General features: G+C 44.5%; 1 protein-coding gene across 1 annotated transcript in view; it reads right to left on the reverse strand.

The window, feature by feature from the left end:
- Nucleotides 1-12,419, reverse strand: part of adgrl1a (adhesion G protein-coupled receptor L1a) — a gene marked incomplete at its 3' end in the record, with an annotated part of 151,638 nt that overhangs the window by 78,173 nt on the left and 61,046 nt on the right. The window contains exon 2 of the mRNA XM_080447805.1: nucleotides 8,879-9,077. Within this exon, the coding sequence (XP_080303931.1) occupies nucleotides 8,879-8,948 (70 nt within the window). The 5' untranslated portion in view covers nucleotides 8,949-9,077. The remainder of the gene's footprint in view (nucleotides 1-8,878; nucleotides 9,078-12,419) is intronic.

Genomic DNA, 12,419 nt, shown 5'->3' on the forward strand with positions numbered 1-12,419 from the left:
CCTTAAATAACATCCAGCACTCTGGGAGACATGGGGAGGCTGGGAAGAGGAGGGGGATGTCAGATGGGAATGTGAGCAGTGTGCAGTTAAGGACCGGGGGCCTTTCCACAAGACTGGTCTGACAGCAAAACCCCAAATACACTCAGCTTGGTCCAAGAGCATCATGGGACAGGACACCAGTACGCTTACACAGTACATGCTCATGTGAACGCACGCGCACGCGCACACGCACACACGCACGCACACGCACACGCACACGCACACGCACACGCACACACATCCATGCGTGCGTGCATGCACGTCTCCATGGCATCGGTGCATGAACACACACACACACACACAAACACATCTCCATAGCGTCTGTGCATGAACACGGCATGCACATGCAGACACAAACATGCACACATGAACACATGCGCACACAAACACACACACACACTTACTGTACAGAGACAAATGTTTATTTTTGTTTTTATAATGGCTGTATTACTTGGTGTTTACACACACACGCACGCACGCACGCACGCGCACACGCGCGCGCGCACACACACACACACACACACACACACACACACACACACACACACACACACACACACACACACACACACACACACACACACACACACACACACACACACACACACACACACACACACACACACACACACACACACACACACACACACACACACAGCTCTGCTAAATGGAAAGCTCTGTGTCAGGACTTCATCACGTACGGTGCAGCTGCCTGTGATGCTCGCCACGTTAAGGCGTGCCAAGAGGAGCAGCTCCCTGGTTGGAGATGAAGAGGACGATCTAGAGGAGGTGGCTGCATAGGCGAGGAGATGAGGAGGAGGAGTCATACCCCTCTCCCATCCCCTCCATGAGGAGCTAGTGGAGATGAGGAGCACGGTCTCCAGCCACAGACTTACTTGGCACATCACAGAGCCACTTGGCCATGCAGTCCTTTGTGCCAGTAGCCATCAGGCTCCACAAGAGACCCTGACCTCCATATCGTGGCTGTCGGGGCAGAAACCTCTTATCTCCGTATTTTTTACTTTTTGTGTTTTTTCGTAAATCAACGCCCTGATTGATCGTACTACAGCGTCACAGAAAAGCATCAAAAGTAGCAGATCTACAAGCTCGAAACACGGCACGAAGCGACGCATTTTGAGCTTGTCGATCTGCTACTTTTGAATTAGAATCCTGAAAACGAACTGTTTTGGACATATGACGTTTCCTCCCCGACAGAGACGATACGAGGATGAAACCACTTACCAGACTTAGTAAAGTGGACCTGAGTTGGCTCTGCACCGCTTTTTCCTCCTCTACACCAAATCTCTTCGCCCCAAAAACTGCCGATCTACAAGCTCACAACGCATAATGACACATTATGAGTTTGTAGATCGGCCATTTGCACTGTTTTTAAAGATTAAGAATTATTCAAATAAATCGCCTATAATGACATGCCAAAAATAGGTGCACCAGGTTGGAAGTGGTTGGATAACTGTTGACTGTACTTATATTCATCCAAATACTCACTGCTTAAAGTCTGCTGACAGACCTTATACTGTATGCAATCTATTGTCAATATGAGAATCAATACAGTGTGTACTACATATTAATTCTCATATTCATTGTTGATAGACTGTACACATATCCACCCATATACAAGGTTGATAGATTGTACGTGCGTATATTAATTCATATTCACTGGCGATAGATGTACTGTACAGCATTCATTCATTCATATATTCACTGTACATTTATATTTATTTATGGACTGTACATAGTACATACCGGTATGTTCATTCATTCAGAGATTCCGTGCATATATCTAGGGCCAGCAGCACAGATGTTATATTTATTTGTTTGTTTTCTTATTTATGTCGGCTTGGCTCTTGACTCTTACTCTCACCTGTGCCCGCACACGTGTTTCATTCTCTACTGCTGTTGCTGCTATGCTATGACACCTGAACTTCCCTCCGAGGATCAATAAATGCTTATCTCATCTTATTATGACCTTATCTTATTAACCCATTAAGACCGGGAACGCATCTCTGTTTTAGATTTCTTTGGCTATATTAAAAAAAAGCAGATATACAAGCTCATAGATCTGCTATTTTTGAAAAATGTGTGCAAATCTTTGAATATATATTTTTGAAAGCGAACATTTGCAACTCAAATCTTTGCTTCTGGAGATCCCAGGAACAAAATATTTTATATAAAAATATATATATTCAAAGATTTGGAAAAATCAATTTAAAAATAAATAAATAGCAGATCTACAAGCTCATAGCGCGGCAATAGCCAAAGAAAATGACAGATGCTTTCCCGGTCTTAATGGGTTAAGCATGGCCTAATGCAGAGCAACAGCACTGCTTACAAGAAAACATACATTTCCAGTGATTGTATGCAATCAGTGGGGCGGTTTGTTTGTCAGGTTATATACGCATGTCAATGTGTTTACAGGGAGCCACACAGGACACGGGGAAATTGTTTGCACACAAACAGTACCATGAACAGGTTGGTACAGCAGGCTACTGCACTGTTTCCAAAACAGTGGGTCGGGACCCATGTTAGGGTCGCGGACCAATTTTTATGGGTCGCGAGTAAACTTTTTGTTTCCTACATAAAATAAATGTATTACAAACATTTAAATGTTTTTTTAAACGTTTAAACAAAAAAAGTCACAACTTTTCATCAATTACAAACAATTCCAACATTTTTCAAAAGTATTTCATAAATAACGTGAAGATAGCAGAAGGCGCTTCGCACCGCGTTGTGAGCTTGTAGATCTGCTATTTTCACTAGTTTGGGTCCCGGGCTAATTTCTCTTTTGGGTCTTTAGCTAAAAGGTTTGGGAACCACTGCAGTAATGTATGTGCACTGCGCAGTGGCGGACAGGCGGAACATAACTAAGTGCTTTACTTTACTCAAGTACTGCACTTAGGTTTACATTTTGAGGTACTTGTACTTTATAAAGCTACTCCACTACATATCAGAGGCAAATTAAATATACTTTGTACTTCATACAATTATAATAAAACGGAAGTTGGGGTTCGATTCCCTGGCCAGGTCATACCAAATTCTATACAAATGGGACCCAATGCCTCCCCCCTGCTTGGCACTCAGCATCAAAGAGTTGATGTTGATGCCAGTAATTTTGTACTTTCATTCAAGTGCAATTTTGAATACAAGACTTTTTTACTTGCAACAAAGTATTTTCATATTGTGGTACTGCTTTATATTTTTTCCTAATAACATATAAAAGAAATCGTAGTACTTCTTCCACCAGTGTGTACTGTATGTGTTAACATGTCGTGCGCAGAGCAAATGATAGCTTCCTGCTCCAAACAGCCTCCACATGACACAGAGTATTGGAGCAGCATTCTCACAGATGACCGGAATTTGCATGAACACTCATACTGTAGAATACCAAATGTGGGATGAAAACGGCAAGGCGATTTCCTATGGTGCGTATTTGTAGTGTGCGAGAGAGGGAGGGAGGGAGGGAGGGAGGGAGAGCACGAGAGCACCTTTTATGGTTCAAGAGTATTTTTTGTATTCATCCCATGCTTGTAACCCCCAAGCATCCCAGTACTGTATGTGCACTGATCTCCATTGATCTCACTCAACACAGATTCGGCACAAACATGGGGTCAAATTCGTTCTACTGCTATGCCACCAAAATGTGGAATGCCCTACTATACCAACAGCCATCAAAAAGTGTGACTCCTTACTCACCTTCAAAACCACCATAAAAGAGCACCTGTCTGCAAATGGTAACTGGTCCTAATTACGTCTAAGCTTAACACCAGAAAGTAGCAGATCTACAAGCTTAAAACGCGTCGCTTCGAGCTTGCAGATCTGCTACTTTTGATGCTCTCGTGTAACGCCGTAGTATGATCAAGTAGGTCATTCAATTACGAAAAAACATAAAAAGTTAGAGGTTTCTGCCCGACGACAATGATATTTATGTTGCTTTATGGCGGTTTTGTTGTGAGTAGCAGCAGTTTGTGCCTCATGCTAGTTGGCCACAACACAGCATGTGTAAAAGTGTAAACCCTAAAGCCCATCATATGATGATGGAGCATACATTATAGGCTCAAACAGTGCATGTGGTGGAGGGGTAAATATTGGACTGTGCAGCCAGCAGTAGTAGGTTAATCCATTAAGACCGGGAACGCATCTGTGTCATTTTAAGATTTCTTGGGCTTTTCAAAAAATAGCAGATATACAAGCTCATAGCGCGGCACCGAGTGCCACGCTACGAGCTTGTAGATCTGCAAATTGTTTTGAAAGATCGTGAACATTTGTGCAAATCTTTGAAAATTATTTTTTTCAAGCGAACATTTGTAAAATATTTTGTTCCAAGGACCTCCAGAAGCAAAGATTTTTGTTAAAAATGTTGCTTAAAAACATATATGTATTCAAAGATTTGCACAAATGTTCAAGATTTTTCAAAAATAGCAGATCTACAAGCTCGTAGCACGGCACTCAGTGCCGTGCTATGAGCTTGTATATCTGCTATTTTTGAATAGCCAAAGTATAAAATAATGGTTAAAATCTAAAATGACAAAGATGCGTTCCCGGTCTTAATGGGTTAAAGCATGTCAGTTTGCTGAGAAGACCGGGGGAAGAGTGGCGGGTACACATTATAATTATATTATGATGCGTAATCATCATATGTCATCGCACAATGAAAATAGCAGATCTACAAGCCCACATCGCGTTGCAGGACGACGTGTTTGTGAGCCTGTAGATCTGCTGTTTTTCGTTAGTAAACCGATTCTAAATGAGGCATATTAGACTGTGAAGCCATGTGTGATGATCCTGCAGGCTTCCAAATGAGCTGTGATTAGACTGAGAGGGACTTCAGCAGCTTCCCAGTGTGACGCAGGCTGCAGGCAGGAGGAGACTCAACGTAACATCAAACAGTGTTGTTGGGGCGATATGACTTCAAGTCAATGTCACCATTGTTTCAAACTTTTGCAAACTTTTGCAAAAAACCCTGCTTCTCGATTCATCGATATTAACCTACATGAGCAAGATTAAGTCGGTTAGACGTTCTAAATTTGGGTTTTTATATTATATTCGGTTAATTATCTCTCTCTCTCTCTCTCTCTCCCCTTTGTTTCTCTGGTCTCTGCAAAATGTAATTTAACTCTGAGCACAAAGTCTTTACCGTGTAGGAAAAAGAACAAACTTGGTCTCAAATGTGGCTACCAAAATGCTGCGTGTGTGTGTGTGTGTGTGTGTGTGTGTGTGTGTGTGTGTGTGTGTGTGTGTGTGTGTGTGTGTGTATCGAATGTATACGTGTGCACGCAATAGTCCACCAATGATTGCATCAGAGAAGGTTTACTTTAATTTCAGCAAGCTAAATGTTGAGCTGGTGCTTTTGGGATGAATACAGATAACAGTCAATTGATTATTAATGCATTATTAATACTCCCCAAGTGCCAGGTCACAGAGAGACATCTGCAGTGTGTGTCTCTCTCTTTCTCTCTCTCTCTCTCATACACTCATACAAGCACGCAAAGCAGCTTAGCGCCGGAGGCCAAATGTGTCAGATGGGAACAACGAAAATCCAGTGTTGCAAAACCAGCCAAATTACGCTGGGGAAAAAAATAAAACACAACAGCACCCTCTCAAATTAGAAGCACACCTGGCCAATCACAGCTTACACGTAGGGAATTCTAGAGTCCATGCTGACACAGATACCCGGCCGCACGGATACAGTTATCCTCTCTTTTTTTCTCCCATAATGCGCTCTTCGTCCTTACTCTGGCTCCTCGCCCTCCCAGGTCACGTCACCTTCTTAAAATAATGGCCTATGTCATTTTTTTTTTACGTTTTTCAGAAAACAGAAAAAACTGAACCAAAAAAAACTATATGATCTTTCTTAATCAATTCACCCAAAAAGTTTATAACAATATATCACTATTGACATACAAATGTTACTGTATGTACCATGAGAGGAATGACAATTGTGTTTTGACTTAGGTAATTATAAACCTGATTAAGGCCAAATTAAGTACAGTAGTAACTGACAGACTTAGGCAATATTTTTGGGCCAAAAAAAAATATCGATAATCACATGTTATGTCACTCTTGAGATAGGCCAATATACTACTCTGGCAGGAACAGCATGATCATTTTCAATTAGTATATAGGCGATTTTACCAGAGGTGGCCAGTGTCATGAAGAGCTGATTTAGGCAAAAATAAAATGTTCCTAAAAAAATTACGTAGGCCATTATTTTTAGAAGGTGACTAAATGTATCTCTGCCTCGGCCACTTCACTGTCACTACAGCCTTTATCTCCCCTCTCCTCTTCCAATTAGAGTTGCAATTATCCATTATTTTCCGAGAAATCGAATAATTCTCTTTTTTTAATCATGTCTTTTTTTTTTATACTTCGTTGTACCAACTGTATCGTGCAAACAAACGGGAGAATAGCCGATCAACAATCTCACATCGTGTCACAATGCACCTTATGTCTAACCTCATGTACATACTGTACTGTACAGGATGGATATGCAATGTGTAAATATAGATACCTTTATTTTTAGATTTTCCTGTCTTTTTTTTGTTCTTTCTCTTTCTGGAAAGAGCAACCACGATGGAGCTTCTCACAAAAATGAATTTCACCCCCCGTTTTACCCCCGTAAGCCTGTGATGTGACAATAAAAGTGATGCGTTGTGAGCTTGTAGATCTGCTATTTAAAAAAATGTTTCTACTTGAAAAAAGGGGGGAAAACTATGACGGTTATTTTTTCGTAATCAATTAAATCTATTAGTTTGATTAACAGTTGCACCCCTACTTCCATTCCACCCAATCCCTCCTCCTCCTCCTCCTCCTCCTCCTCCTCCTCCTCCTCCTCCTCCTCCTCCTCCTCCTCCTCTTCCTCCTCCTCCTCTTCCTCCTCCTCCCCCTCTTCCTTCTCTTCCTCCTCTTCCTCTTCCTCCTCCTCCTCTCTACTGTCCATCACCCAGAGGCTGGCTGCTTGGCACTGGGCTGACAGAGAACATATACAGCAGATGGTGGTGGCCGGCCACTAGCACAACGCCCTCACAGCCCCCCCTCCAACCCCCCCCCCCCCCCTTTCTTCCACCTGCCTTCCAAACACACACGCACACACGTCGCACGCACACACATAAACCCTTCAGCTGCAACCCTCAACCAGGTCACCTGCTGCCAGGGTCACAAGCACAAAGTAACACACACACACACACACACACACACACAAACGCACGCGCACACGCAAAGGCACAGACACGCAATTGTCCGACAGTACATTCAAGGAGGTCACACATATGGTACCATTACATGCACGGATTGCCGCTTACACTCACAGCATGCTCCAGCAAACATCAAGATGACAAGAAAGTTTATTGACACTATACACATTGGCACGGACGCACACACGCGCTCGCGGGCACACACACACACACACACACATGCTCTGTGTGTCTCTCTCTCTCTCTCTCACTCACTCTATCTCCGGGACCGACAGGTTGGTTAATCAAGTTCGGCATTACGAGCCTGGTCAGCAAGTCAATACACTTATGACCTTCATCACCCCGACACCAAGGAATAAATATTACATCCTCATTTCTAATAGCCTGGACAAGCTATACCTGAACCCAACACACCATGCTACACCGCACTGCACTACACAGTGAAATGCTCCGTGTTCGTTTAACTCTGACATCTCACGACAGACTGTTTCAACCGTTTCAATTTACAGCAGGGGGGTCCCCAAATTATTGTGGGGGGTCCCCAGGTGATTAGCTTAATATGCTACATTGTTTTCTCACTCAGCAGTAAACAAACCAACACACAGTATAAGTGTATTATACAGGGTATCTTCACATTTCTAAAGTGACAATTTAAGGACTTTAAAGACATTTTTAATACCAAATTGGCCAAATTGTCAAATATCACGTAAGAAAGAGGCAAATATTGTGCACAATATTTATCTGTAGAACCGAGTCAAACAAAATATAATGCCTCAACTGCTACAATTCCAAGTGTTGTCAGGGTGGGGGGTCCCCAGTTCAAATGTGATTATTTTGGGGGGGGTCTCAGCCTGAAAAGTTTGGGAACCCTTGATGTACAGTACACTAAAGAGTTCCGTTTGAACAACATGTACCCTGGCGTCCCTATTCTGGGGGCAAACATTTGGCGAAAATAGCAGATCTACAAACTCATTGTAGATCTGCAATTTTTGATGAAGATATTTGGTGTGGAGGGAAGTACTAGTGGGCCTAGCATGGAGCCCTGGGGGACCCCCGGTCAACTAAGTATATAGGGTTCAAGTAGCCTCGTTCCCAGCCTTTACTCATCTGCGAAAAGAAAAGCCTGGTCACGACCTAATGCAGAGAGTGTCTATTCACCTGTTTCCTAGGCTGTGTATTTTCCACTTCCTGTCGATTTCATTGGATATCATAGGTCATCTGACCAGTTTCATTGGATTTCATTGGATCAAATCGACAGGAAGTGGAAAACACACAGCCTAGGAAACAGGTGAATAGGGGCGGGACTTCCACCGTACGTATTTCCCCCGGAAACAATCTTTTTCGACCAATCACAACACTCGTTTCATTGGCGGAGAAGATTCGTTAAGTGTCATTTCCTTGGGCGGTACTTCCGCCAAATTCCGGTACTTCCGTTTAGACACTCATCCGGCTAGGTCTTGCCCAGTGTGGGGTTCAAGTGGTTAAAATATGAGAAGGTTCTGCAGCAGTTACATAGATACTGCATGCAGATACCGACTGAAACATTAAGAGGTTCTTCATGGTGAACATTGCATCACAAACTGTTGTCAATACCCACAATGCATTGCTGTGTCGGCGGATGCAATACCTACCTTGAGCAGAGGGGGTGATGTTGTTGAAAGCGACCGCACAGGTGAAGAGGAACCAGACCGCTAGAGCCATGCTTGAAGACTGGCCCGGGAGGGGGTGGGGGGGGGTGGGGGACGGGGATAGGGGGCGGGGTTAGGGTGATGTGGGCGTGGTCAGCAGGCTCAGGTGAGTGGGGTGGGGTTTCCTCCACTTACTCCACTCCTAGAAGCAGAGGAGAGAAGAGAGAAGAAGAGCGAGATAGGTCAGTTTCTGAAAACAAAGCTGTAGTAGGGTTCTGTATATAAAACGAGGCGCGGGTGAAAAAAGAAAAAAAAAATTTCTTCTCTCTCCCATCACGCCGTGTCCTCTGAAAAACAAAGTCAGGCAGTGATGACTAATTCATTATGCATAATAACTGTAATAACTGCAGAAGACAGTGTGTTTATCCCGGGGACTGTTACTGCTTATTAAAGGTTATATCAGATAGGAGGGGAGGAGAGGAGAGGAGAGGAGAGGAGAGGAGAGGAGAGGAGAGGAGAGGAGAGGAGAGGAGAGGAGAGGCTCCCCCTGTGGTGGTCAGGTAGAATGATCAGGCAGAGAGATTCTGAGGGGCTGCCATTTTGTGCATGCTGGCATGGCAACACAGCTGTTCCCCCAACCCGCTCATCACTGTGCAGTGTTTGGATGCTTGATTGCATCGGACATGTTACATATGTTGGTGAATGTTAATGATGTTCTCAGCATCTACACATCTACATGCATGTACAGTATATTGCATAAATAGTTACGGGTCAATTTGGGTTCATTTAGTTACTTGAACAGAGTTAAATGAACAATGAGGATTTCACTGTTTTAATACATTTGTCGCGTGTGTGTGTGCATGCATGCGTGTTTGCGTACCTGTGTGTGTGTGCATGCGTGCCTGTTTGTGTGCAATCCCGTGCATGTGAGCGTGTGTGTGTGTGTGTGTGTGTGTGTGTGTGTGTGTGTGTGTGTGTGTGTGTATCGCTGCTATCACAATGCCGTGGGCCTGACATATCTCATTTGCCTAATGAAATAAATCACAGTCTGGAACTTCCTCTTTTCTGTCATCTTTTGACTTTTATATTTTTAGTTTGTTTGCATTGGTACAGTAGGCGACTTGCCAGAGCTCCCCCTGCAGGGCTGAGAGACACACAGCGGGTGGAGACGCAGTAAATGTCATTTACACCTTCTAACCCTCTACCCCCACCTCAGACCCGGTCGTAGAAGGTAAATATACATATAGATTTCGCAATAAAACGGGACATGAAACACAAGCGAGGCTGCTCACGTGCGCATGTAAATAACCTGCCTTGTGCACGTGTACGCACATCTGCACACAAATCAACGTGCAGGGTGTAGGCTCATGCAGGCTATCTGCATTTGGAGGCAAGACGGCATGTCCTCCTCCAGAGTGACTAATATCATTGGTTCTCAAAGTGGGGTCCAGGGACCCACAGGGTGTTCTTCAGGGTGTTCCAGGGGGTCCCCAGCAAAAGAAGTTAACATCACAATCATCTTAACCACTTTATCCATTTATATGTTGGCTATTCAAAAACAGCAGATCTACAAGCTCACAGCGCGTCACTTTGTGCTGTGCTGCAAGCTTGTATGTGCATTTCTTTTTTATATTTGAAAATGTTCAGAAAAATATTAATAATTGTGCATTTTTTAACACAAATCTCATCTGGGGGTCCCTGGCACAAAACCTTTTCAGATGGGGGTTTGCGGGCCAAATAAATATCAATTTGCGGGTCCTTGGCACGGAATCGTTTGAGAACCAAAGTGACTAGATGGCTTCACCTCCTCTCTCTCCCCATCATCAGTGATCGGGTTTCTCCTCCACCTCTCCACCTCTGCCCCCCGCCACCCCTAAACCCCTCTTCCTCCTCCTCCTCCTCCTCCTCCCGTGACCTTCTCTGATATTTACCCTCCTCCCTGGTGGCAAAGCTCGGCCTACGGCCACTGAGCCGCCCGGGTGGCCCTGCGTGGGTTAGCATGTTATGGAGCGAGGGAGTGAGAAAGAGGAGAGAACAGAGGGGGTGAGGGGGGGGGTCTGCAGGGGCAGACAGTACAAAGCACATCAGCCACAGCTGGTTTTTTAACCCCTTTAAACCCTTTGTTGACCAGGGTCCCCCCATAGGTCTATATACTTGAACTGCCTCCTTTTTCCCCTCTCTAAACCCAAACTCTTTGATGAAAATAGCCGATCTACAAGCTTACAACGTTGCATTTTTTTCTGTAGCAATTTTTTACCGAATGTTTGCCTATTATGACATGGCCAAAATAGCAAAATAGGGACGCTATATAGGGTTAAAGTCTCTTCCCATCAAATATGCAGGTACACACACACACACACACACATACTGAGGCACACACATGCATGCGCATGATGATACACAGATGCACGGGACGAGTGCAAACGGCCTCTAAAAAACATCCCCGGACGACGTGTGTGTGCGTGCGCGCGGTTAACCACTTAAACCCCAGCATCAGTATTATGGGGATAACAATAACAGAAAACAGAAAAGACACTAGTATCGAGCCCTGAGGGACTCCGGTTACTCCATAATGGGGTTTAAGTGGTTAACCTACTGGTCCAGCCTCGGCCCCTAATTTGAGTTCGCCTCGGCGACCACCCTCCGTGGCGGGCAGCTGAGAGGAAAGGACACGCTCAGAGGGAGGGCAGGAGAGACAAAGGAACAGTACAAACAGCAGTAAACACACAGCAATAGATGCAGTGTTGCTGGGAGCCCCGCGTGACTCCACTCTCTGCTACCCTCCCTCCCTCCCTCCCTCTCTCCCTCCCTCCCTCCCTCGGTCGTCGTACCGTAGCTCTCTATCCTTCCTCTCCTTATCCTTCCCTCCATCTCGCTGTATTATTAATGGCCCGAAAAAACTGATCCCCCCTGTGCAGCGGCGGGCCTTTCTAGTTTTCTCAGGCTTTTGTGGTTGTTAATAAGAAAAGTCTGTCTTTTACACCCCCCCCCCGCCCCCCACACCCTCCATCTTTTCACACTGCCTCGGTCGGTACGATTCACAATAGCTCTCCTGCAAGGCTCAGTAGATGAGAACGACAGAGTGAGGGACAGAGTGAGAGAGGTTGTGGTCGTCAGGGGGGGGGGGGGGGGGGGGTAAATGGTAAGAGGAGTAGCGGGGGGGTTTGAGGAAGGTGTACTGCTTGTGAAAACAACTGCCGTGGAGTAAAGCGGAGCTTATTTTCCATGTAGTCTTTCGGAATAATAAGGGAAGGAATAAATGAATAAACTGACAACTTAAATGAGAAGGAACAAACAAACTGAGAGGCAAATAATGGAGGGATAGATGGACGGACGGACGAACGGAGGGAATGAGGGAAGAGGAAACTAACTGCAGTGAAGAAATGCTATGTATTTTTTGTGTGTGCGATACATTTTACTGCACATCCTCTGTATGTCGTCACTGTCGGGTGGAATCCTTGTATGTCCAAAACAGTTCCTTTTTATCATTATAATAAACATTATTAAAATAGTGAAAATAGCCATCTTGTAGATCTGCTATTTT

This window comes from Gymnoscopelus braueri (genome assembly GCF_963280865.1).
Source record: "Gymnoscopelus braueri genome assembly, chromosome: 13".
Classification (NCBI taxonomy): domain Eukaryota; kingdom Metazoa; phylum Chordata; class Actinopteri; order Myctophiformes; family Myctophidae; genus Gymnoscopelus; species Gymnoscopelus braueri.